The sequence below is a fragment of the Nicotiana tabacum genome, chromosome 14, assembly GCF_000715075.1.
Source record: "Nicotiana tabacum cultivar K326 chromosome 14, ASM71507v2, whole genome shotgun sequence".
Lineage (NCBI taxonomy): Eukaryota > Viridiplantae > Streptophyta > Magnoliopsida > Solanales > Solanaceae > Nicotiana > Nicotiana tabacum.
The window spans coordinates 79,536,405-79,564,318 of record NC_134093.1 but is presented as its reverse complement, the minus strand read 5'-3'; the positions used below and the strand labels follow the sequence as shown (position 1 = coordinate 79,564,318).

Sequence of the window (27,914 nt, the reverse complement as noted above, 5' to 3'; positions counted from 1 at the left end):
TTGTCTATAGCTACGCGTGTCAAGCAGCCTTTCCGCCCGCAGTGCTCTTTCTGCTCTCGTGACTCCCTGTACTTCTTATAATAAGCTGCCTCTTAATACTACAACTTTTTCAGCAAGTAGCAAAAATCTCCATTTTTTCTCCTTTCCGTTACAACTTCCGCGATTCTTACGGTTTATAGTTACACTCTTACTTATTTTATGCTATTTTTTCATTCATTTTCCTTATTTTTCCCTTTCCTTCTATCTATTACGTGTGTTTTGCGTATATGGAATGCGTATAATAACTGTTTGGATTTGCCATTTTTTCCTTTTTGAGTTTCAGAGCAGTGAAAATAAGAGATTTAAAAGCATGTTCGAAGCTTTTCATCGGTAAAAGAGAGAAATAGAGAGGAAAAAAGAAGAGATGGAAAAAAAGATAAGGATAGGTGTTTGTGTAATGGAAAAGAAGGTGAAATGCGGCCCGGAGGTTCTCTTCCTTTAATTTATTTAAATTCATATTCGCCCAGAGAGCATGCAAAATTACCACTGCTATTTTTTTTAGCATATCAGAAACTATTTTCACTCGTAATGATACCTTTTTTTTCTTTCAATTGTTTAATTTTGATTTAGGTATTTTCAGCTCCCATGGGACAGATACTTGATAGATTACAATCGTTTGGTGAATTTGAGGTAATTCATTCACTGTTAAACGATCTCGCCACCTTTTTAACTTTGTTTGCGTAACTGTAAATTATTCTGTCTCCTGAAAATTGTTAAAAGAAAAAGCACCGCCGGTGAGTAAAGCAGAGTATTCTGCCAGTGGAATTGTTGAATTGTGTGTTAGTGTCGTTTAAAAGCTTTGGACTATTAGATAGGGGACATTTTTATTTATTTATTTTGATGACAGTAGTGTTCGGGGCCGTTTACATGCATCTCAACTATTTCACTGGTTACCTGCTGACTATACTTATTTATTTATGATGGTGGTGTCCGGGCCAGCAATACGGGTATTGGATAACTATGTCCACCAAGCATTAAATAAACGAGAAGAAATCACCTAGTGTTTTTGTTTTGCCTCTATTGGGATTTCAATTTGAGACCTCCTGGTTCTCCTCTTACTTCACTAGGCCACAACCTTGGGTGGACACTTTTATTTACTTATATCTACAACACATTCCCTCACCTGCACGTCTAATTTTTTTTTCTTAGACCAAGTAAGTGGAAATATTTTTGTCGAGTGGTGATGGTGAGACTTGAAGTAAAGATCTCTATCTACTAATTTACCATGTTAAATTGTGTGAACCATTCAATCTGAAAACTTTAGAGAGGTAGAGGTGGGACAATTTTATTCATTTATGTCTACAAAAGGAAGTATTTAAAACAACTGTTGTCTTTTGCTGGTTTTGTTGTTTATTGTTTAGGGTTTATTCGTTTTTCTGATAAGATGTATAAACTTGCAGGTCGTGCATTTTGGGGACAAAGTTATTCTCGAGGATCCAATCCAGAGGTACTTATTCCAGAATCAACTCTGACTTCAATTGCTAGTATACTACTTCAATTTATACTATAATATTTCTGTTTGCTGATGCATGAGTTTAATTCTTAAAGAACAGTTTGTCTTTCTAATCAGCCATTACCACTAACTTGCAAATCTCTTCAACCTTATGTTTTATATGCTTTGTTCTTACATGCAACTGAGAGCAATTCTTTTCACTGTATACTCTACACAATATTGATGTGGTGAATATATCATGTTTGCAGCTGGCCGGTATGTGATTGCTTGATCGCCTTCCATTCCAGTGGATATCCTTTGGAGAAGGTTGAAGAATATGCTGCATTGAGAAAGTAAGTAGATGAAACCCTTTTATCATGCTTTAATGATGCGTTCAGAAGTCATGCCTATAATTAAAGGTGTATAAAAAGTCATAAGAAATTGGTGGTTCACACATCAAAACAACGAGCTTATGTTTTCTGATGTCATACGCAGACTGTTAATCTCCTTTTCTTTTGGCTCGTCAACTTTCATAAGCATACTATGCTGACGTGTAAAATCTTCGTTGTTTGCAATTGATTTTTTCGTTTAATCTGCATGTGGAAAAGATTAGCAAAGAGTGTTGTTTTGGCAAGGTGCAAAGGTTTGGTAGCAGATTTTTAGCATTTGTGAAGATAAGTGAATGCAAATAGAAGATGAGTTATCTTCCAGATATAGTTTTGATGTTCTTCCTCTTTTTCTCTCTCCCTCTCCTGCTTCCTTCTGTGCCATGACGCTGCACTGTGTCTATCCTCTGTTTTTCCTGTGTATCTTTCACTAAACTCCGTCTTTTGTCTTGGTTGGAAATATACACTTCCTTACCACTACCCCATAAGTACTTAAAGGTTTGGCATTGTAATGACGATAACAACTATCTCGGCATATAGCACTTGTCTAGAGCAGGTCTTAAGACCAAAACATCTGGTAGCATTAAGTATGCGAAGTTCTGAAGTATATTCCTCTTCTTTCTTAAGACTAGGAGGTGAGTGCTTGGCATCTAAGGAGAACCTCTTCTTTTATTTCTCTTTCTTGTTTTTCCATTCAAATTATTGAAGAAATGACTTTAACCAATTCTTTAAACTCTGTCATTACTGGTTTCTACATTCTTATGATGATATATCGACTCCTCTGTCTTAGGCCTTTCCTTGTAAATGAATTGGAGCCGCAACACCTTCTTCATGATCGCAGAAAAGTATATGAGGTTTGTACCTGTTATACTTTTTCTTGTTTTAATGTTCAGGCCCAAGGAACAGGGGAAACAGCTTATATTTTTGAAGATTAAATTGGCCTTGACTTGTCTGTCTAAAAGTGTTTTCTCGTTAAGCATATTTATTAACAAAACTCTGTACTAAATGATTGCTATGCTTCCTTTAGTTGTCTGTCTGAAGGTTATTCACATATTTTGTAGCAACATGATAAATATATTAGAGGTAAATGCTAATAGTCATTCATTCAAAGCAGATTGGATTCCTAATGTAGTGCACTGACAGACATAAGGTGAAGAAATTAATTAGTCAAAATACATAAAGACCCCATTAAACTTGTCCAAAAAATAGGTATGAACACTTAAACTAAACGGGTATTTTTTTATCCCCTATTCTTGTTCATATGAAATTAATGCCTCCCTGGTAGACCTAAACCTAGTCATAAGTTGAGCAGTGTAGTACACTCGCTCCACATCATCTTCCACGTCAGAAAATCATTAAAAATTTAACAAATTAAATTCCCTTGGCCTAATCTACTTTCTTCCTCACCCCACCCTACCTGTTTCTTCCTCCTCTCCAAAATAATCCACCATTTCCACTCTTCTTCATACAAATCATCACATTTTCACTAAATCACCTACCCCGTCGCACCATTGTCCCCGGCACCTCTCCACCATCGCCCCCCTCCATCTTCACCAAAACCATAATTAACGTTCTCCCATATTTATGAGATAAATTCTACCATAATATTTCACAATAGTACTTATAATGAGGCTAATAGTGATTTCTTCCTTGCATCAAGGCGACAAGTGCGAGCCAAAAATTGACATAAATGAGCCAAGAAATTAAGCTCGAAGAAAAGAAATATATGTAATACCCAATTTGATTTATACTTAGGTGGTGTCAATGGTGAATATAAGAGGAAGAAATGTGCTTTCAGAAGTGAAAAATGGTGGAAGAAAATTTGGGAGTGGGTTTGTAAGGTGGTCGAGGAAGTGGAAGTTCCGGAGATGTCCATGGCAGCGGTGGAAGTAGTTGGGTGTTGCTGGATTTTGTTGGGTGCAATTTATGGAGTCTGTATCTTAAATTTGGGGCAATTTGGTGAAGTATTTGAGTGGTTTCGAGTTGGATTAAAGCTTCAATAGTCTATTGCACTATTTGTGAAGAAGAAAGGGACGAGGGGTGAGGAAGAAGGAGACCGAAACTTTTTTATTTTTTTATTTTCTGTTATGTACGCGCTTTTAATTTGTTTTCTTTTTATTTTTTTGCCACATCAGCTGTTAAGGAGGAAAATAATTCACTTCAGATGTGTTTAGGGGTAAAAGAACACTCGTTTAGTTTAAGTGTTCAAACCTGTTTTTTGGACAAGTTTAATGGGGTCTTTATGTATTTTGCCAATTAATTACATTAACTTTTTGACCGGATCATAATTCTCAGCTGTCCACTTCTTCAACGAGTTCTCTGGTTGCAGACTCACAATTGTATTTGCACACTGCCATTTTTAGTTGTAAAATTGTTGTATTTTTCTTTGAGGTTGTAAAGTACAAATACACTAAGTTGCTCGGACACGGATGTGGGTGTCCGACACGGGTGCAGATCTAGAAGTCGGATCCTTCGAGATGTAAATTATAAGATTCGGGGATATGGATCCTAATACGGATACGGGTGCGGGGATCCGGCTAAAAAAATTACAAAAATAAAAATAGAAAAATATCTCTAAATTATGAGAAATTTTGCGGAATACTCAAGTATAGCCTATAAAATGTGAATTTCTTTTTAATTCTCAAGTTGTGTAGATAAGTAAAAGATTGATTTCCTAGATAAGGCATGTTATTTTGGTCAAATTTACCCTAGTTTTCGTTCTGATTTCGGGAATCAAATTGTATCTCGTCTCGAATTTTTCCATCTGTCGTGGTCAAAGTACCCAAAAATGTTTGACCATATCCGGTACGGATCCCATACCCACACCCATACTAGTGTCGTGTCGACACGGGTGCGGCATCTAAAATGCCATGTCGGAGCAACTTAGCAAATACATTCGCTGTCGGCTTACATCCAGATAACTGCTATAAACTTAAACTTGTGCTTTATGTATTTACCCCTTTATACTCCTCAACATGTTTGCCGAGTAGGTTTGAATGACCTATTCAAGATATAATACGATCCCGCTTCGGCATTATCGAAGGCCAGAGTAGGATATGGCCAATTTCAGCATGATCATATTTTAGTTCTGAGCAGTGCTAGTGTCAGTAACATTACTTTCAGAAAGATCATTTTCCACTACGCTTTGTTCTAAGAATGAATATATATTTTACTCTTTTCCTGTAGCTCGTTTGTGATCGAAACATTCTTTTTGGTAAGGTAAGTAATTTTATTAATAATGGGAGCACAAGCAATAAACCAAAAAGTAGATAATCTACAACTTGTGATTGAACTTTCTTATCAAGATATGTATCAGATTTAGAAGAAAACTCAGGCACCATCTTCCATAAGCATTTATGAATATGTTAGTTGATTACCTTTGTGATACATTCAACGGTTTATTTCAACACAAATACACCTCAAAAGTTGGGGTCTACAAGATTCCTCATTATTCACTTCCTCTATTTGGACCAATTTTATTTTAACATGAAAAAAAAGGTTAGAACATAGTATCTGCTAGAATCTTCTGCAAAACCATCTGAGTATACTTTGAACTCTTTCCATATTAGAAGGAAGAATAGGAATGACTTATAAGAAGAAAAAAATGGAAAAAATAACTAAGGAGATGTAGGAATGATATTTAATTGGTTAACAGGATTAGTAGGATTTTTCAAGTATTTCCAATCCAAGCTTTCTGCTAAAAATTCAGACAAGCTTTCTCCAAACTTCAACTTCAAATCATTTTGTTGAAACTTCCAACTTCAAAGTTGTCAAAACAGCTTGTTGATATCTCCACTTTAGACTTTTTGGCCTTCATCATCCTGTTGGGAACCCTTCCCCCCTTCTGTGAGGGACTTATCAATGTAAATACTAACCTTGTATAAAATCAGTATCTTCTTGCTTTTGAATTTCCATAAAACAAGAAATTATTTAGACACTTTTCATTTTTGTTTTGCTTTGTGGTATTTCAGCATCTTGAGATGTTTGGAATCCCAGTTCCGAGATATGCTTGCGTTAATAGAGAAGTGCCCTATCAACAACTAGATTATTTTGTTGAAGAAGATGACTTTGTCGAAGTTCATGGGAATCGCTTTTGCAAACCTTTCGTGGAAAAGCCTGTTAATGGTGAGTTTTCCTGTCTTCCCAAGTTTGTGAGGTTTCTATAAATATGTGCTCTTGTTTCTTTTTTTCCTCTGTTCGATTAGCTTCTTAATATGTTGTTTGCATAATAACTACAATATGTGGCTTCAATAGACTGCAATTGGTCAAAAGGCAAGACTCATATTTTTGTGTTCGTTGCAAACTTTGCCAAATAAATGACCACCTGATGGTATCTAAATAATGGGATAGAGATTGATGCCTCTTGGCTAAGTTTGGCTTTGATGAGAAACCAAAATTGTACCATATTATGTTGTAACTGCTAAATGGAGTTTGAAAAGTTTAGTTGGGTTTCATCCTAGACCTAAAGTTTATTGCTTATATCTTATGACTTCTATTAGTAGTGCAGGTTTTTTTACCTGTGAGAATTTGCTTCTGAATGTGCTGTGTTTCTGATATTATGCAAATGCCATTTTCACTGGCTTATTCGGTCTCTCATTGTTCGAGTAGGTGATGATCACAGAATAATGATTTATTACCCTAGTTCAGCAGGCGGCGGAATGAAGGAGTTGTTCCGGAAGGTGAAAATTATAAATGACATATGGTTTGAGCAAAGATTTGGAATTGCTTTCACAGACAAGTTTTGATTTGACCCGCTTCCTTTTGTGTCTGGGACTGCAGCTGTTCTGCTTGTGGATATCCTTGCAAATGTTCTTGTATTTTAATCCACCATGTCTTGTATAGAAACCCACAATGGGTGATTGATTCAATGATCTTTGGTATCCTGTGAGTTTTATCTTTAGCTGTGGCTCGGATACAATTATTTTACAGATAGATTTTAAAAGCTGCAAAGAGAAATGTAGACCTTTGGCTAGGAGAGAGTTGCATTTGTCTGCTCAGTTATAACCTCAATTTCATTATACATTGCCAGGGCAATAATTCCGGAGAAGGATTTCATATGTTCTTTAACTTCAATCCTTTGTCCAACATCCATGATGATACTCAAAAGATAATTACTTTCATTATGATAGTGTCAAGTCTTATTTCACTTCCTGCTTCTCCTTGGGCTTCATAGACTACTGGCAATTTCTCTAGGTGTCTACTTGTGACATTTCCTCTATAATGGAAAGTGTGAGCAAAATGTGTTAAACTTGCAGTGAGCATCCTTATTCATAGCTTTCAAAAGCATTGCAACTTCTAACAATTGAAGTACACTTATTAAGTCATCCATATATCTTTGCTTCTGCCACTTTTTACGTTTATTTGTTGGATTTGCATTTGACGAGCATCAAAGTTGATAGTATGCGCTTTAACTTCTTTCTTTCCTTCAGGTTGGTAACCGCTCAAGTGAGTTCCATCCAGAAGTTAGAAGAGTGAGACGTGAAGGATCCTACATATATGAAGAATTCATGCCTACAGGAGGTACAGATGTTAAGGTCCGTGAGTTTATACTTCAGTATCTAGGAGTGAATGAGCTTAACTGTTCTTGGCAATTAAACTTGATTTTCTTTTTCTGATGAGGAGCATATCTCAGGTATTGTTATTGTTATGTCTGGCATAAAGGCATCAAAAGTGAGTCCAAAATTTTGATTTCTTTTTATTATATAATAGATACAGTGAGGAGAAAGTGTAATTACATTAAACATTGATGCAATACATGACTGGGAATCAAGATACAATATATTCAGGAACTAGTTTTAAAAAGTATGTAAAAAAGTGAGTCCAAAATTTTGATTTCTTTTTCTTAGATAATAGATACAGTGAGGAGAAAGTGTAATTACATTAAACATTGATTCAATACATGACTGGGAATCAAGATACAATATATTCAGTGACTAGTTTTAAAAAGTATGTATTGCAATGATTATCAGTTAACAGTACATTATCAGTACTTGAAATTATGGCACACCTGATCCATGAATATACATTTAATAAGTATTGTTAGTTGTTTCATTTTAAATGTATGTTGTAAACAAAAATGTAAGTTGTAAAAATTTAGAGTGAAATAATTTCTAAAAATTCTTGAAGAAAAATAAAAAAAATGAGATAATGAGCTAAAAAGTAGGAGAATAGAGTGTAGTTACAAGACTAATGAGTAAGAATTTAGGTGAATTTTTGTTTAGATATTTAGAGGAGACAGAGAAACCAAGGAAGTAAGTAATTTATTGGGCCTAGGCCTCTGTTAATGGTAAAGATAAGTTGTATCTTGCTCTTCTTCTTCTTCTTCTTTTCGAATTCATTCTTGAATATCTATTTGTATGCGCTAAAAAAAGAAGAGCAAGGGGAGGGAGGGAGTAGTTAAATGCTAACCAAAGAAAAATTGTGGAGAGCTAAATGCAAGTCCATTAATTGCCGCAGGGAGTGTCCATCATGGAGATAGTGACTTTCCCATATTTCCATGCTTCCTTAAATATGTTCTTAGCTTTCCATGCTTTTACCTCATTGACTCACAAAGGTTCTTCATTATGTCGAAAATCTATGCTTTAAAATCCTTTTGCACGGCCTCAGAATTGTATAACTTTGCCCATGATGTATTCATGCCTTGGAGCTTCTTTTTCTATATTTACATAGGTGTATACTGTTGGGCCAGAATATGCACATGCAGAGGCAAGAAAATCTCCTGTTGTTGATGGAGTTGTGATGAGAAATCCTGATGGAAAAGAAGTTAGTAATTTCTTTAACATATCCTCGGCGACTTTGAAGTTCATTTTTTCTCCCTTTCCTATTTTTGTCATATCCTGAGTCCTATTGTCGAAGAAGAAAAGAAGGGAAATATTAGTGATATCATCTCCTTCTTTACTGTTTGTTTAGTCACTGTGTTGCACTTGGCTCAGGAAACAGAATTAGTTTTAATAAAGTAATAATTTATTTATGTCGGGAATCTCCCCATATACAAGGCTCAAAAGACAAACTTATATCCCACTAAAAGCTCCTTAAAATATAATAAATTGGTGAATTCTGTTCTTTTCCTCTGGCAGCTGATATGTGCATTTATTTGGCTAAATGTTCAAAGTTGCTTCATTTTGCAGGTCCGATATCCTGTTCTATTAACCCCTGCGGAGAAGCAAATGGCAAGAGAAGTTTGCATAGCTTTCAGGCAAGCAGTAAGTCACTTAAGTCTCAAAATATTTGTCTAAAATATTTGGAAGTATGTGTTTTCTTGATCTTAATAAGCATGGTGAAAGCTATTGCAGCAAGTTTAGGTATTTGTGTCCTCATATTTTGCTTCTTATAGGTTTATTTCAGTGCAGTCTCTCTCTCTCTCTCTCTCTCTCCTGCTAGTGTTGAGACTGCATGATCCGCTTCAATGAGCCATGAGTGTATTAGATATTTCCGATTTTGTGTTCATGCTTTTGTTGTGGGTTGATTCTATCTCAAAATGGGTAAAACTTTGCTCTAGTTCTCTCTAACCTTTGGTGGAACGTTTATGGCATGTGCAGAATCATCCAAATGCAAAAGATAAATGAGGCTAGTCCCCCTCCCTCACCCCAGCTATAAGACTTGAGAAATACGTTAATACTTCTTTCTCTGACCTCTAGCCTGCGGCATACTGTGCTGGCAATTTTTGTTTGATAATCTTTTTAAGCGCATCGATGACCTTGTTCCTCCATGTGATTCGGCAAAGAAAAAGATGACATTTTCTCTTTCTTTTATTTAGGTTTGTGGCTTCGATCTGTTGCGTTGTGAGGGGCGTTCTTATGTTTGCGATGTGAATGGCTGGAGCTTTGTGAAGAACTCTTACAAGTAATGTCTACAATGCTTCATGTTCTTCACCAAAAGAAAGTAAATGGGACTCCCAGTCCAGTCTAATAGTAACTGTTTTCATTTTTCAGCATTCTTCTATCAGCTTCATAATACAAATGGAACATGTATCTTCTGTCCTAATTGGGAAAAGAAAAAGAAAAATGAAATGCAAAACAGAAGTTCTTCCTTAAATGGCAGGGAGAAACCAATGACCGGATGGATTAACATTGCTTAAGTAAGGTGAAAGTAATCAATTCTGGACTCATCTACTTCCTCTTAAATATGAACTCTCAAGATGGACTATGCATCGGAGAGAGATTACTTTTGTACATCTTTAACGATAAACTACACCCACAAAAAGGATAAAAGATAAACAAAGAAATATTTGAACCTAACCTATGTGTTAAGTGTCACGACCCAAAATCCCACCACAGACGTCGTGATGGCACCTAGTCTTAGAGACTAGGTAAGCCGATTTTTAATTAACTTTTGAAGCCATTTTATTTTATTTTATTTTTAAATCTAACAGCGGAAACAATTACAATATACAACCTCCCAAGACTGGTAGTACTGAGTCACGAACTCTAACTGAATACATGGAATGATCACGAAGACCGAATATACAATACTGTTTGATTACAAATTAACAGTACAATGAAATGAAAAGACTCCAAGGGACTGTGACGGCCAAGCAGCTCTACCTTGAATCTTTACGATCGCGCTTTAACTCTGCTCAAGTCCGATATCTTCAATACCTGGCTCTGCACAAAAATGTGCAGAAGTGTAGAGTGAGCACACCGCAACGGTGCCCATTAAGATCAAGACTAACCTCAATGGAGTAGAGACGAGGTATAGTCAAGACACTCACTAGTCTAATACCCTATACAATATAGCAGTATACAATAGTACTGGAAAATAACTAGCAATGATAACAACAACTCAACCAGTGATATAACAACAAGGCAACAAGAACATCATAATTATTGCTCAGGCGAATAAGGAACACAAGTACAATCAATAAGTCAAGTCCTTCAAATATAAATCCTTCACTTATTATTCTTTAAGATAAATATCTTTCGAATATACTTCTTTCAAATAAATATATTTTCAAGTAAAAGTCACCATGTGACACCTAATTTCGAATCATAAAAATTACGGGTCTCAGTTCACTTTCATATTTTCCACGGCACCTCGTGCCCATATCTCTATCACCATCACGCGGACAACTCACGTGTCAATAATAAAATCATCATATTTTTCCCCGGCATCTCATGCCCATATTATTTTCATAACTGTACGGACAACTCACGTACCAAAATATCAATGTATATAAGATCTGCAAGATCAATTTATTTTCAATAAAGTAAGGTTAAAATATTTAAATCAAGTAAGAAATCAACAAAAGGATAAGTTTATTTTAGAAATCGTTTGAGAGAGGAAAAATGACATTTCCTTTAAAATAAAGCATCAGATCAACTACTGATTTGGATATAAAATTTATTAAATTAAACATACTGGAAATTTTCTTTTATTTAAAACAACTCAATCATCAAAGACAAGTACAACCCAAAAATACAAATCCTCAAAGTCTCGTACGAAAAAGTCAAGATCAACACAATACATCAAGAAATACAAAACACTTAATATTAAGTCAAATAATACATCATGGAAAACACAAGAATTTACAAATTACGGAAAAACAAAATAACCAAGGGCAAGTGCAAACATAGTCCCGAAGTAAGTGCTCAACAAAGGATCTCCCGAGGTACCGCCTCGTAGTCCCAAAATAAATATGCAACAACAATAATGCCCCCAGGCCATCACAAATCAATCCCCGACATAGCCCCCATTGTCTCGCCACGTATGCAATAGTAAAGTAAATGCCCTCCTTGTCTCGCCACACGTGCATAATAATGTTCCCACCTTATCTCGCCACATGCGCAAACCCATATATATATATAAATAGCTCGCCTTGTCACGCCGCATGTGCATAAATCAATAGTAATAATAGCACGGCAGAAATCTCGTGCAAACACCCGAACATAACTCCCACAATATAATGTGCCAATATCACATCTCATAAACTGCACCTCAAGTGTTCAAATATTGCAACATAGCATAGATTGCACATTAAATGCTCAATTATTACAACTTATCACAGATTGCACAGCAAGTGCTCAAATATTACAATTTATCACAAATTGCACATCAAGTGCTCAAATATTACAACTTATCACAGATTGCACATCAAGTGCTCAAATATTACAACTTGCCACAAAAATCAACAATACCTTATTTTTCACAATAAGGAGCCCATGACTCGACCATAATGTGCACAAAAAATCTTAACAAAATATCCGGAAGTGAACAACTCAACAAAATAATATTTCACATAAAAATCAAGGTGGCAATCACACCAAATCATCATGTAAAAACAATTTCAACAAACAGGGATCTAGGCATGACAAATAGAGGATTTAATGAGTGCCAATAATTTCCAATTTAATACATAAGGGCGTCTAAGGATTTTTAATCAATAAAATTTACACATATAAACCAAGTACGTACTCGTCACCTCGCGTACATGGTTTTCAATTACACAAATTGCACATAAGACTCAATGCCTAAGGGGTAATTCCCCTACTCGAGATTAAGCAAGACACTTACCTTTTTGAAGTTAGGCCGATATTCCAAAATAGCCTTCTTGCTTGAATTGACCTCCGGACAGCTCAAATCTATCCAAATTAATTATATAACTTCATTAAAATTCATCGGAAATAATTCCGGATAATAATACGTCGACTTAAAAATTTATTCCAAAAAGTCAACAAAAGTCGGGACCCGCCCCTCGGAACCTGACATAATTTTCATGAAATCCAAACACCCATTCCGATACGAGTTCAACCATACTAATTTTATCGAATTCCAGTAACAACTCAACCTCCAAATCTTAAATTTTCGATTTTGGAAGATTTTACAAAAATCTTAATTTTCCTCCATTAAATCCGAATTAAATGATGGATTCAAAGACATAATCATGGAAATTAATCAAAACTGGATAAGAATCACTTACCCCAAACACCCACGCAAGAATCTCTCCGAAAATCGCCTTCTACCGAGCTCCCAATTAGATTTTGAGTTATGAACTCAAAACCCCGTTTTGGGACTTTTAATTCTGCCCAGAAGTGCCTTCATCGCGTTCGCGACCATTGCTTCGCGTTCGCGAAGCACAAAAAATGTGCTGCCCAGATTCCTTCTTCGCGTTCACGATATCCTGATCGCGTTCGCGATGACTTCCGACCTCTGCCTTTCGCGTTCGCGAGACACGAGTCGCGTTCGCGAAGGCTTAACGCCAGGCAGGCCCCCAACTCCCTTTCCTCTTCGCGTTCGCGATGACCAGCTGACCAACTCCTTCGCGTTCGTGTTCCACGCTTCGCGTTCGCAAAGGCCGAACGATCAGTCCCTCAAATTCTTCTTCGCGAACGCGAACCAAACAGCTCCAATTTGGTCCGAAATCACCCCGAAACACACCCGAACCCCTCGGGACCCTGCCCAATCATACCAACCTGCCCCATAACATAACATGAACCTGCTAGAAGCCTCAAATCACATTAAACAACATCGAAACGACGAATCGCACCCCAAATCAAAATCTATGAACTTTGAACTTTCAAATTCTATAACTTATGCCGAAACACATCAAATCAATCCGGAATGACTTCAAATTTTGCACACAAGTCATAAATGACATAACGGACCTATTCCAATTTCCAGAATCGGATTCCGACCTCGATATCAAAAAGTCAACCCCCGGTCAAACTTCCCAAAAATTCAACTTTCGACATTTCAAACTTAATTCCACTACGGACCTCCAAATAATTTTCCGGACACGCTCCTAAGTCCAAAATCACCATACGGAGCTATTGACATCATCAAAATTCCATTCCGGAGTCGTTTGCTCAGAAGTCAACTCTCCGGTCAACTCTTTCCATTTAAGCTTCAAATTAAGGATTGTTCTTTTAATTTAATTCCGAATCTTTAGTAAATCAAACTCGACCACACCCTCGGGTCATAATACATATTGCGAAGATGCTCGAGACCTTAAGTCACTAAACGGGGCGTAAATTCTTAAAACGACAAGTCGGGTCGTTACATTAAGAGTATGTCAACATCAATAGGTCCACTTTTTGTCCTGAACAATGTTTCAAGATTTATATGCTTAATTTGGTTAAGACCCGATGCTTACAATTTCCTCTCCCTGCCTGCCCATCTATATTTTGACTGCACATCTCTCTCACAGTGGTACTCCCACTGATAAGAGCTAGAGTTTGTAGTTGAAAATTTAGTTCATGTGTTTGCTTAAGTGTCTCATTCTTTAGTGCAACTTCATACATACGGCATGATGTTGAGTTAAAATATTTTGTCTCGGCTTATTATTTATAATTGTTAGTCGTATTTTCATTATTAGCATTATCATTACAGTTATCGAGTATTGTAATACTATTAGTAACAGCAGAAGTGGTAGCACTAGTGTCATAATCTGTGTGTGCATTACTGTTACTTGGTTCTAAAAGAGAGTTATCACAATGATGTCTGAGTACAGGTACTATGATGATGCGGCGTGTGTGTTGAGGAAGATGTTTCTGGATGCAAAAGCTCCTCATCTTTCATCCACAATCCCACCAACTTTACCATGGAAGGTCAATGAACCAGTTCAGCCTTCTGAGGGACTAACACGTCAAGGAAGTGGGCTTATTGGCACATTTGGACAATCAGAGGAGCTACGATCCGTTATTGCAATTATTCGACAGTAAGACATGCCCGTTTGCTTTGCTTCCTTTGTTGACTAAGACCTTCTATTTTCCTCTCTTCAATCACTCTCAATTTGTGCAGTGGTGATAGAACTCCAAAACAGAAAGTGAAGTTCAAGGTCACTGAGGAAAAGCTCTTAAATTTGATGTTAAAATACAATGGGGGTAGACCTAGATCTGAGGTGCTTCTTTACTTTTCATGATCCTATTTCCTTTTTACTTATAATTCCAATGTTTTAGAGGATTGTTATTGTTCTTTTCTCTCCACAATCTACTTCAGACAAAGCTTAAGAGTGCTGTGCAATTGCAAGATCTTTTGGATGCCACCAGAGCTCTAGTACCACGTACTAGGTAAGTGAAACTTATTGTCATTCTTAATAGAAGTTCAATTATATTGATTTCTTAAACTCACCTTTGCTATTGCCTTCTGTGTTATGATCTTCACCCCCAAACAAGTATAATGTGTGCACGTTTCACCAAATTATAATAAGTATAAGAGTAACTTTGAGGACTATCAACTTGATAGATTTTGACTTGAAAAGAAGCAATGCTTGTGCTGATATCAATTGAAAAAGAATTATTGAACAATGTTATGCTGATTATCATGCATGCTTAATGTTTTGGAAATGATGCCCACAGTTTAAGAAAGTAGGTTAATTATCATTCAAACAAAAAGGCATCCATAGGTTAGTGCTGTATTAAAGACCTTAGTATACTATTGCACACATTTCATGGTTAAATAGGTGGAGGGATAGACTGCAAGTCAGATGGATTGTGCTCAAGCCTATATAATCTTGACTCATTAAAAATTCCACGGATAAAATCTTGAACTTATCCGAAGTTAATCTTTAATCTGCTTTTGGCCCTACCTGTCCTTGAAGGACTTTATTTCAACTTTTAGTCTCAATTGTTTACTCGGTCAAATTATTAATTTGTTGAATAAAGGGATTAATGAGTTACAGCATATTATTGTTGATCATATCTGCATTTTTTTACTGTGCTTTTCAACCAGGTATTTGAATCTATTATGTTGTAAAATTTCTGTTTGTTCCAGGATTGTGTGTTATTGTAATATGGATGTATAATTTACAGAGGGAACAATCTTGTTGCTTATGTTTTTCAATTCTCAGTACAGCCTACTTTGGGGTAGTTGTAGAATTTGTCCTTGTTTGGTTCAGTCTGTATCTCATACTGATGCTAGTACTTCTTAGCTACTATTCTGAAACTAGAGGGGAAATTTTAGTTCTAATGAAATTGTCATTATTCACCTTTCTTGACCTGGTCCGGTGAACCCCTACCGACACAAGAAGCGAAAGAAAAGGAAAGAGTAAAACAACAAATTGGTTCTATTCTGTCTCTTCCATTCTTATAGAAAATGCTGCACCCCTTGCAAAGATGCAAAACTGATTGTCATTTACTTTTTGGAAAAGGCCAATCTGGATTTGTTTCTCACTCTTTTGTATAGACCTGGTAGGGGAAGTGATAGTGAAGCAGAAGAATTTGAGCATGCTGAGAAACTACGTCAAGTTAAAGCAGTTCTTGAGGAGGTCAACACTATTTTCTTGCTCTATGCATTTAGCATGGCATAATATCATTGTTAATACATGTTGTAATGCAAAGTAGTTTCATTTTTCTTTTCTTAAAAGAAAGGGAAAAGAACATCACAATAAACTAGAGGTTAAGGTCTAACATATTTTGTTTTTTTTTCCTTTTATTTTCTTAGATATCTAGATTATTGTTGAATGTAGCATTTCATTTATAATTCATTTTGAAGTAATTTTTGTTATTTTAATTCCGTTGCTATGTCCTCTACTTTGCTTTTGAGCTTACATGCCATTCAACAGAGTTATAGATCAGTACCAAATAATAGGGCAATAGGTAAAGGAAAATGTTGTTGCAATTGTGAAATTTGGGCATTGCACCCTCTCCGTAGTTAGCTAAAGGATTAATCGCATGAATGGTCTATGAGGCTTACCTTAATCACGTTACCTCCCTTGTGGATTTCAAAATCACAGAAACTTTAGTATTCCAAATTTTTTGTAATAGAACTATTTTGTTACTCGTTGCTTGACTATTAGATCTTACCTTTAGGAAAAATGTGTTATTTATTTTCGGGTGTGACTTGGTATCTTCAGGTGGACAGAAGAGGTGACGTCTGGGATATAAAATGGTGAAAAATATAGTGGCAATCATAACTTTAACGAAGATAGTATTCTTGTTTCTCTTTCTTCATTACTGTTTCTTAAACGAGGGAATTTTTGTCTTTTCTATTGCTCTGATGTATTCTCCAGAAAATTGGAGAATAAGAATCCAAGCAGGCTAACTTGTTCAAAATTGATGCGCTATCAATTTACTCAGCTCTTACCAATTGTTAAGTTATATATTGGATTGCAGGGGGGGCATTTTTCTGGGATTTATAGAAAGGTTCAGCTAAAGCCACTGAAGTGGGTTATGGTTCCCAAATCTAATGGTGAAGGTGAAGAAGAAAGACCTGCTGAAGCTCTTATGGTTCTAAAATATGGAGGTGTTCTCACTCATGCTGGAAGAAAGCAGGTGCTGTTACACATTTACAATGATTCAAATATTCTAAATTGGCTTAACATTTGATAGATAACTGCATTTGTGACAATTACAGGTTTCTGTCTTCGGGGGAATAACTTTAACCTTTCTTCTTGTTTTTTGAAAATTCCTCGGCAGGCTGAAGAGCTTGGAAGATACTTTCGGAATAACATATATCCAGGTTGGCTTGTATTCTTGGACATCTCGCATTTGACTTCCCAAACTTTTACTCTTAAGTCATGTCATCCTTTTGACAATGTTTTCTGACAGGAGATTTAGAAATTGCAGATAAAATTCATCCTACTAAAACTTAATAATTTGGGAGCATCAGCAAACTCTAAATTTCACTTTCCTTGTTTTCTTTTGAAAATGTGGTATTCAAGCTCTGCAGGTGCAGGTGCAGATGATTAATGATTTTTGATGAAGAGCAATCTTTTCTCCCTTTTTGCCAATCAGAGAACTTGTGTGTGTGTGTGTGTGTTTTGGGGGGGGGGGGGCGAGTTGAGCGTACGGTTATTGCATATACTACATTCCAACTACTTTGAAATCACAGGTGAAGGTACAGGCCTACTTCGCCTCCATAGCACATATCGCCATGACTTAAAGATATACAGCTCCGATGAGGGTCGTGTGCAGGTTTGCTTCTTTTCCTTTCTTAATAAATATTTAATATTGTAAGTATCGACTGTTTTATTCTGTCTCCAATTCTTTTTGTATGTAGCTCTTTGGTATGTCAAATTATCTCATATGAGTTCTCTAGTTTTGCTCAACTCTTATATTGGTGAAAAATTATATTTCATTTCCCTTGATATTTATTTTATCCAATCTCCCCTAACCCTTGAGTTTGCGTTGTGCATAAACTGTTGGTAGATGTCTGCTGCTGCATTTGCCAAAGGTCTACTTGACTTGGAAGGACAATTGACACCTATCCTGGTCTGTATCCTTGTCCCGAAGATTTGCATCTTGAATAGAATTCACAATTGAGATTTAATGAGCTATATATTTTCTTCTTCACTTGAAGGTATCACTGGTTAGCAAGGATTCATCTATGCTGGATGGACTTGCCAATGCCAGTATCGAGATAAAAGAAGCTAAGGTTTCTTCTCTTCTTTGCACTATATTATAAGTTTGTTATTATATGTGAAGATCTTTATGCTGTGCTTATTTGAGGTTGTGGTTATTTCAATCCAGAGTTATTGTAGTGTTTGAGGATTGAAGAGTGTAAATGATCTATCGAGTAACGGATTTGTTAAAATATGTGCTTTTACCCGAGTTTTTCTCTACATAAATGATTCTTAAAAAACTGAAGCCAGTTCAATGCAGTATCGACTGAACCGACTGAATGCATCAGCCTACAAAACTTTAGTGCACTTGCAACTTCCTATTCATGTGTCCACCTTTGGTTAAGATAACATTTCCCCTTGTTCTATTTACAGGCGAGGTTGAATGACGTAATTACTTCTGGATCAAAGACTCTTCATAATAGTGGATCAGCAGAGAAGCCTTGGATGGTTGATGGAGCTGGACTCCCACCTAATGCATCTGAACTTCTGCCCAAGTTGGTAAAGTCTTCATATGAATGTTCTGTTTGGATCTATCTTCTGGAAAAAATCAACCTCAAGCATTAGCGGCATGTTCTTTATCCTGATTGTTGACATTTCATCCTTTTTATGCCCCTGTTCCACTTCCTTTTCCTTCTCCAGGATATGGTTTGTTTTAATTCCCAGATTAAATTGCAAAATTTTGAATTTGGTTGTTTGGTGTCTTCTTTCCTTTTTTGTGTTGCTTTCAGTCTTTCTCTATTTTCACTGTCGGAAATCTCTGTCTTGCAATCAGGTGAAATTGACTAAGAAGGTGACTGAACAAGTGAAGCTTCTTGCTAAGGATGAAGATGAAGAACTTGCAGAGACAAGTTCTTATGATGTGATTCCCCCATATGATCAAGCTAAAGCACTTGGTAAAACAAATATAGATGTTGATCGTATTGCTGCAGGTTTACCTTGTGGCAGTGAGGGATTTCTACTCATGTTTGCACGGTGGAGAAAACTTGAGAGAGATTTATATAATGAACGCAAAGAGTAAGCTGTTGCTAGCTGAATCTAACTTATTTTTGAAATTGGATATTTAATAGTTGCTCCTCAGATCTTTGTGTCAGGGTGTTGATGGTTTGGGATTGTCCTTTGTTAAATCTGTGCTGTTGATTTTTGGATTAGAGTTGTGTCTTTATTGTTTGTGTTCTCCCTAACATTCTATTCAATTGCAGTCGCTATGATATCACTCAAATTCCAGATGTTTATGACTCTTGCAAGTAAGTCAACTCTCTTACATGTCTTATCATCTTTATTTAATGCAAAATACTTGATTTTTGTTTTTCTCCATCAAAATACCATTGAAAGAGCATGTTTAATCTGGTGTTTGTTTTTGTATTTACTCAATGTACTTCTGAATTGTGTTACAGGTATGATCGTTTGCACAATTCACATCTAAATCTAGAGGGTTTGGGTGAACTCTTCGAAGTTGCACAGGTATAAGAAGGAACAACTACTAGCATAGTAGTTTTTTTTTGTTTTTTGAAAGGAACAGCTCGTGTCTTCTCCTCCAACATCCGCCTCCCAAAGAAAGAACCAAAAAAGGAAAAGAAAGAAGAATGAAAGAGTAAAAAGATCACAAAATGTAATTAGCTAGAAAAACTGTTATTTGAGCTCCCCAAGTTTCTTTCTCTATAGCGACAAATTACCGTGATGGCGTTGTTGATTTAGCTGAGCATCTTTAGGTATAACTTTCCTGTGTCCATTAATATGAAAATTCTATGTTGTCGTACAATGAAGGATTTACAGTGTTGTCTTAAGAGTAAGCATGTCTGACTTCCACAAAATATGACTCTGCCTTTGTATCTTAGCTACTTGCAGATGGTGTTATTCCTAATGAGTATGGGATCAATCCAAAGCAGAAGCTGAAGATTGGATCAAAAGTAAACTTCTTACTTTTAGAGCCATTTGCAATTTTCACTTTCTTCCTTTCTGTTAATTAGAATAACTTCATTCATATTTCTTGTCTACCTATTGTTGAGAAAAAGGGCTGCAACAACTGTATATCATGTAGTATTGCCTACTGACTGTTACCGACACCCCTACACTTTTTAGTCTTAAGAGTGAATGAAGCGTACAATTTAACTAGAAGAGGCAGAGGATTCAATCTAGATATACCTTATAGATGTAGAAGGTAACAGCTAAACTTTGATTTTTGAATACTATCCACTTCTTAGTCTGTTGTAGGTATAGTGGTTGTAGTCTGGGATGGTAGAGTAAGGTCATGTCCTTAGGGAGTGAGGGGGTGGGGTAGGGTGTACAGGGGGTGGGAGGGGTGGGATGGGACGCAAGGGAGGTAAGGGGCACAAAGGAGCCTATAGGTTGAGAATTGGGTCATGGAACATAGGTACATTGACGGGTAAGTCTATAGAGCTGGCGAAGATCCCTCAGAAGAGGAAGGTCAATATAGCGTTTGTCCAGGAGACTAGGTGGGTAGGATCGAAGCCGAGGGATGCGGACGGGTATAAGCTGTGGTACTCTGGAGTCCTGAAGGGTAAGAATGGTGTGGGTATTTGATGGATAGGGAACTTAGAGAGTCTGTGGTAGAGGTTAGGCGGGTGAATGATAGGTTAATGACTATTAAGTTGGTGGTTGGAGAGTGCACCCTAAATGTTGTTAGCACTTACACGCCGCAAGCGGGCTTGGATGAGGAGGTTAAAAGGCATTTTTGGGAGGGGTCGGATGAGATTGTGCATAATATTCCGCCTGCTGAGAGGTTATTTATAAGAGGGGATTTCAAGGGATATATTGGGTCGACTGCAGGTGGTTATGGCGAGGTGCATGGCGACTTCGGTTTTGGGGATAGGAACGCAGGAGGTTCTTCGATGTTGGATTTCGCTAAGGCATTGAGCTGGTGATTGCGAACTCTAGCTTTCCGAAGAGGGAGGAGCATTTGGTTACTTTCCAAAGTACGGTGGCGAATACTCAGATTGATTATATTCTCCTTAGGAGGTGAGACAGAGGGCTGTGCAAGGATTGCAAGATTATCCCGGGTGAGACCCTCGCGACGCAGCATAGGCTCTTGGTGATGGACGTCGGTATCATGACGAAGAGGAAGAAGAGGTCTGCACGCGGACGACCGACGATCAGGTGGGGAGCCCTGACTAAGGATAAAACTCAGGAGTTGGGAGGGAGGTTATCGGCTATGGGAGCCTGGAGGAGAAATGGGGAATGCGAACGATATGTGGTCAACGACGGCGGACTGCATAAGGGAGGCGGCAAGAGAGGTGTTAGAGTTCTCGACGGGTTACTCTGGCGGGCACAAAGGCGACTAGTGGTGGAATGAAGTGGTCCAAGGTAAAGTGGAAGCGAAGAAGGCGGCGTACCTGAAGTTAGTAGGGAGCACATGCGAGGAGGAGAGGAGAGTGAACAGAGAGAGGTATAAGATAGCTAGGAAAGTGGCGAAGCTGGCGGTCACGGAGGCTAAGACTGCAGACTTTGGTCATATGTACGAGGAACTAGAGAGAGAGGAAGGCTCGGGATCTGGACCAAGTGAGGTGCATCAAAGACGAGGACGGTAGAGTATTTATGGGAGAGGCCCAGATTAAGCGGAGATGTCAAACTTACTTTCATAAACTTTTGAATGAAGAAGGGGATCGGGATATTGTGCTTGGCGAGTTGGGGCATTCCGAGAGTCACCGCGACTTTAGGTACTGTAGGCGCATCAAGGTTGAGGAGGTCGTGGAGGCTATGTATAAGACGAGTAGGGGCAGAGCTACCGGGCCAGACGAAATTCCAGTAGAATTTTGGAGGTGTGTGGGTAGAGCATGTTTGGAGTGGATGACTGGGCTGTTTAATGTTATTTTCAGGACGAAAAGGATGCCGGATGAGTAGAGGTGGAGTATGGTGGTTCTGTTGTACAAGAACAAAGGTGATATCTAGATTTGCAACAACTATAGGGGTATCAAATTATTGAGTCATACCATGAAAATTTGGGAGAGGGTGGTAGAAGCGAGGGTGAGGAGGACGGTGTTTATATCCGATAACCAGTTCGGGTTCATGCCGGGTCGTTCTACTACGGAAGCTATCCACCTTATTAGGAGGTTGGTGGAACAGTATAGGGATAGGAAGAAGGATCTGCACATATTTTTTATTGATCTGGAGAAAGCGTATGACAAGGTTCCTAGAGAGGTTCTTTGGAGATGCCTAGAGGCTAAAGGTGTGTCGGTTGCTTACATTAGGGCGATTAAGGACATGTATGATGGAGCTAAGACTCGGGTTAGGACAGTGGGAGGCGACTTGGAGTATTTTCCGGTTGTTATGGGGGTACACCAAGGATCTGCGCTCAGCCCGTTCTTATTTGCCCTGGTGATGGACGCACTGACACACCATATTCAATGGGAGGTGCCATGGTATCTGTTATTCGCTGATGACATAGTTCTGATAGACGAGATGCGAGGCGGCATTAACGAGAGGCCGGGGGTTTGGAGACAGGCCCTTGAGTCTAAGGGTTTCAAGTTGAGCAGGACTAAGATGAAATACCTTGAGTGCAAGTTCAGCGCTGAGCCGAGGGAAGCGGGCATGGATGCGAAGCTTGGATCGCGGGTCATCCCCAAGAGAGGCAGTTTCAAGTACCTTGGGTTGGTTATCTAGGGGGATGGGGAGATCGACGAGGATGTCACACACCGTATAGGGGTGGGTGAATGAAATGGATGTAAGCATCTGGATTCCTGTGTGACAAGAAAGTGCCACCGCTACTCAAAGGTAAGTTTTATAGAGCGGTGGTTAGACCGGCCATGTTGTATAGGGCTGAGTGTTGGCCAGTTAAGAACTCACATATCCAGAAGATGAAAGTAGCAGAAATGAGGATGTTGAGGTGGATGTGCGGGCACCCTAGGATGAATAAGATTAGGAATGAAGATATTCCGGAGAAGGTGGGCGTGGCTCCCATGGATGACAAGATGCGGGAAGCGAGACCGAGATGGTTCGGGCACGTACAGAGGAGAAGCCCACATGCCCCGGTAAGGAGGTGCGAGCGGTTGGAGTTGGTGGGTACGAGAAGAGGCAGATGGCGGTCTAAGAAGTATTGAGGAGAGGTGATCAGGCAGAATATGGCGTGGTTTCAGATCTCCGAGGACATGGCCCTTGATAGGAAGCTGTGGAGGTCGAGCATTAAAGTTGTAGGTTAGGAGGTAGTTGAGCATATTTCTAATTCGTACCAGTGTGAGGCTAGTCTGATAGGATTTTGTCTTAAACTGCTAGTGGTCAATGTTGTGTTCCCACTACTCTTCCGTTTTCATAGTGCCGAGCCTTATTTACTGGTTATTGTTTTTGCTTTTCATCTATTTCCTGGTTCTTATGATGTGTTATTATTTCTATGGTTTCTGTTGATTGTGCTGATATATTGTCTCTTTTCGTCTTCTTGAGCTGAGGGTCTATCAGAAACATCTTATCCTCCCCAAACCCCACTTGTGGAATTTTACTGGGTCGTTGTTGTTGTAGTTAAAAGAGTGTTGTGGTTTATCAGCGATCTAGTGCAAAGAATGCAAGCAAGTACATGTGGATGCCATTTTGTATGCAATTCTGACTTTGCCAAAAATTCTTAAGTAGCCCCTCCGGTCTCCAATGCTTCTATAAATATGTGATTATGTAAGGGAACCGTTAGAAAAGTTAGTTGTTGAGTCCGATATAGTCCACATAGCACAAATATTATGCATTATGTATATTTAACACCTATAAATAGGTGTCTCTTGTATTGATTAGACTGTCAAGCAATCTTCTTTTCATATTTTTCACATGATATCTAAGCCTCTATGATCTTGGTAGAGACTAGAGACTCAAGTAGCTTCCATCTGCCAGTCGGAGGTCTTATGCCACCTGTCCCATTAAAGTTTTCTTCTTGTATTGTTATCCCTCTTTTCTGTGACTCTTCTGGAGGCAACATTCTTATCGGGGGACTTGTTCTGTCAGCTCCACGCCTATTCCTCATGAATGCTCCACTAGAGCTGCATTACTTTCCAGTCACTGTTCCACCAACATCACTTTTTGCAGCCAGATTCTGACAATGAAAGCTTCCGATGATAGTCCAATCACCAAAAAATTTAAGGCGAAATTTCTATTATGTTATTAAAATAAGCAAGTTCAAGTTGATCATTCCATCTTGAATTTGAGGGGGCGTCCAAAAGTAAAGTGTTATCGAGTTAGAGTATTAGAGCTAGAATATTAGATATTAAGTTGGATATTGTCCACGTTGAACAGATGTCATTTGTGTTTGGCACACATACATTGTGTCATTTGAATATCAAGTAATCGATTCATTTTCTGCGCATTTCTCCATTGCGAATAGTACTGCAGATTGCGTTCTTAATGGATCACTAGCTGTGGTCTTGGCTCTTCATGGTTTAATAGGAGCCCTTTCAGTTACACTTAAATCATATATCTGGTAGAGATTTGCTTTATTGTTGATGCAAGCTTCATGGAGACTTTAATACATCATCTAAAGATTATGACATTTCAGATTGCTAGCCGCTTGTTGGGTAAAATTTTGATTGATCTGAGGAATACTCGTGAAGAAGCTCTTAGTGTTGCTGACTTGAAGAGTTGTGAAGACCACCATTCAGCAGTAAATAAGACGGGGAGTGATCCCAAGCTTAACGCTAAGAGTGAAGACCTTCGGAAAAGTAGCTTCACTAGTGTTAAGTCAACGGACCAGGATGATGATGAGGACAAAGAGACCAAGTACCGCTTAGATCCAAAGTATGTGGTCTTTACGTTAGTAAATGAGAATTTTTGCTGAATCTTTATTTATCTTGTGGTTATTTAGAGATGTCTCCATAAATCAAGGAAGATCTGCTAAGACATCTGTTAGTGTTATTCTTTGACGTTTTTTTGATTTTCTTTTTTCAGGTATGCAAATGTGAGGACACCAGAAAGACATGTGCGGACACGCCTTTACTTTACATCCGTGAGTGAAAAACTGCGACTGAGTTTTGTTACTATTTCTACTGTATTATACAGCTGCTACTGGTGATTTTCTTCTGTACTTCCTCTTAACCCTTGGAACCGTACATCCTTATCTTTCTAGCTAGAATTGGCAAAACATAAAGGTATAACAGGCAGAAATATGTCAGTTTATAAACATGAATAATGATGGTGATATGCTGATAGTAAACCAAAATAGCAGGCAGCTAAGTTCAAATTGACTACTACGAGACCAAACATAAATGTTTTTACTTGATTTTGTCTGTGAAGTCTTAAAACCCCCTCATATTTCGGAGCAAATTTCAAGTCAACCAATTTCATGATCAAACATGAATGGTCTTGACCTGATTCTGACTTTTAAAACTGATGAGAACACTTGATGCCTGCAGCTGGATAAAGAGATGAATGTTCCATCTGAACTTTCTTCAGCCAACTTTATGTTTGTTATGAATTCATATCACCATAGCTTTGTATTTCCTTCCTTAAATTTGCTGGTTCTGCAAATTTTCTATGATTAAATTATTTCTTAATCTTCTTTGGCTTTTGCTTGTCTTGTCTGCTTTGGCTTCTATCATTAATTTTGTTTTTGTATCCCTTATCTTTTCTTTTAACTTTCTAGTTTTACAATTGTTTGACTGTCAGGAGTCACATATCCATTCCTTGATGAATGTTCTCCGTTACTGCAACCTGGATGAGTCTCTTCATGGGGAGGCCAGCCTTGTGTGTGACAATGCTTTAGATCGCTTGTTCAAAACCAAGGAGCTTGACTACATGAGTTATATTGTATTGAGGATGTTTGAGAACACAGAGGTCAGTACATCCTACTGAACCTTTATTGAGGCACAAATAAAAACAAAAAGCAGGATTACTAGTTACTGAAGTGAATCGCTATTTCTGCGTCCTTAGATTTAATTTGGAAGTTAAAATCTGCCCTACTTTGGTGTTTTCAGAAGGTGGTTATGGTCCATCCTTACCTCTTCATCCTGTTCCTATAGTTTCACAAAAGAATATTTATCTTGAATGTGATGTTTTATAAGAACTGGGAATGACTTTCAACCTTTTCAGTTTATATTGGTAAGGTAAAAAGTTGTTAAAACCTTTTCAGCATATCAGTGAACCATTACCAGAAATATAGAAACCCTCTTAGCAGGACACTCCTGCACCCTTATTAGGTATAAAGTCAGGTGTAAGTTCTTACAATCTTTATGGACTTGGTATATGAATCAACGGAAAAAATAATGCAGCCAAGGGTGAAGATACATTATTTTGAGAACTTAGGATAGACTTGTAAGACGCAACTTGATATAAGTATATCCCAGCAAATTTTACATCTCCAATGTTCCTACTTCAACTCTTTGTTCAAATGGCAGCATGGGGAATACTCTTATTGGCTTGTTAAAATAAATGCTCAGTGTAATAATCCAGATTTGTTTTTCTTTTTTAACTTTATTCGACGCAGGTGGCTTTGGAAGACCCAAAAAAGTTCCGCATAGAGATGACTTTCAGCCGTGGAGCAGATCTATCACCATTGGAGGTATTTTGTATCCCTTTCAGGAAATGTACATAAAAAGTAATTCTGGCTGCTGTAAACCACCCTCTGTAAAAGCATGTTCATTAAGGTCTAATTTCTGATAATGCTGACAGTAAAGCAAAGGAACGAATCATTGTTACATTCATAAGTCTGATTTGCAATAAACACAAGATGTAGAAATTCCAGGCCATTCATTTACTTTCTTTCCATATAACTTTCAGAAAAATGACAAGGATGCAGCTTCATGGCATCAGGAGCACACACTGCCAATTATGGGTCCTGAAAGGCTTCAAGAAGTGGGATCATATCTTACATGGGAAAACATGGAAAAAATGATTCATCCATTCGCCATGCCGGCTGAAGATTTTCCCCCACCATCAATCCCTCAAGGATTCTCGGGCTACTTTTCAAAAAGTGCAGCAGTTCTAGAGCGCCTCGCGAACTTATGGCCCTTTCACAAGTATGGGAACACTAATGGGAAGTAGTACTTTCTTTTTCACCTAGTTTTTCCCTTTTCTGTGGTGGTTTGTTTCCTCAAACTGAGGTTTGGGAATGTCTTCTCAAAGGTATTGGCAAAATCAATTGAAGAATCAGTAGTCGCTATAGAGTTCAAAAAAGCAGCTCTTTTTGTTAATTACCATTCTTTAATCCTTTTTCCCAACTCTTGCCAATCATTATTCATTCTTGTAAATAATGGAAAGTTTTACAATGAACTTTAGTGGCCAGCCTCAACTCACAGCGCTAAATTCTTAGTGAATTAGCCTAATTGCTTTTAACTTTTGCGCTTCTGCCTCTTGCGTAGATATGACTTTTTTTTTTGGTGCTGATGTTATACTATATTTAATTATGAACAAGAGCAGACAATTCTTTAACAGTTGTTCCCAATCATAGTGCTATATGTGGATACTGTTGAAGCATTAAAATGATCTTTGTAGATCAGAATTGCACTGGTTATAATTTGGATCTGATAAGTTCTTAGGAACAATCATGATTTTCATTGCATTTCTTTTTCAACTTGGTTTCTGCTACCCATATGCGAGATCCCTGGTTAAGGATGAAATAATAGTTACTATTCCATCATAACTCTTAGTTGGTAATATTGCTATTATCACATTATTTTGGTTTTTCCTTTTTTTTGGTTTTCCACACGATGTATCTTTAGTTTCCTATTCACATGGAAAGCAACTGTCTTCTAAATTACTTGAAAGTTGTTTGATACTATTTAGGATGAACATAAAAACACGAAGTAGCGGAACATAAAAACAGTAATGGAAGATTTTTTATGGTAATTAGTTTCACTTTACA

General features: G+C 37.7%; 1 protein-coding gene across 9 annotated transcripts; it reads left to right on the top strand.

Moving 5' to 3' along the window:
- Nucleotides 1-19: 19 nt before the first annotated feature.
- Nucleotides 20-27,481, top strand: LOC107761206 (inositol hexakisphosphate and diphosphoinositol-pentakisphosphate kinase VIP2-like). 9 transcript variants are annotated; one of them, XM_016579403.2, is made up of 31 exons: nt 20-171; nt 323-448; nt 610-669; nt 1,440-1,486; nt 1,741-1,824; nt 2,648-2,711; nt 5,829-5,982; nt 6,466-6,536; nt 7,287-7,391; nt 8,527-8,619; nt 8,985-9,059; nt 9,614-9,699; nt 14,303-14,509; nt 14,593-14,692; nt 14,791-14,861; nt 15,976-16,057; nt 16,905-17,063; nt 17,208-17,250; nt 17,623-17,705; nt 17,940-18,002; nt 18,091-18,165; nt 18,506-18,631; nt 18,906-19,147; nt 19,333-19,377; nt 19,528-19,594; nt 19,969-20,040; nt 24,615-24,853; nt 25,004-25,061; nt 25,721-25,888; nt 26,538-26,612; nt 26,831-27,481. In XM_016579403.2, the coding sequence occupies exons 2-31, from the start codon at nt 404-406 to the stop codon at nt 27,092-27,094; spliced, it is 3,123 nt and encodes a 1,040-aa protein (XP_016434889.2). In that variant the 5' UTR covers nt 20-171; nt 323-403; the 3' UTR covers nt 27,095-27,481. The 9 variants fall into 9 exon arrangements, with proteins under 9 accessions (XP_016434889.2, XP_016434884.2, XP_016434887.2 ...); XM_016579398.2 differs by having other exon boundaries at nt 323-466; XM_016579401.2 differs by having other exon boundaries at nt 66-171; nt 317-466.
- The last annotated feature ends 433 nt before the right edge of the window (nt 27,482-27,914 follow it).

What these genes read in the sequence shown, in the direction of transcription:
- LOC107761206 (XM_016579398.2), top strand. Translation starts at nt 404, where the DNA reads ATGGAAAAAAAGATAAGGATAGGTGTTTGTGTAATGGAAAAGAAGGTG. An exon ending in CTCGAGGATCCAATCCAGAG is followed by an intron (nt 1,487 to 1,740) that starts GTACTTATTCCA and finishes TCATGTTTGCAG; the next exon opens with CTGGCCGGTATGTGATTGCT. An exon ending in GCATAGCTTTCAGGCAAGCA is followed by an intron (nt 9,060 to 9,613) that starts GTAAGTCACTTA and finishes TCTTTTATTTAG; the next exon opens with GTTTGTGGCTTCGATCTGTT.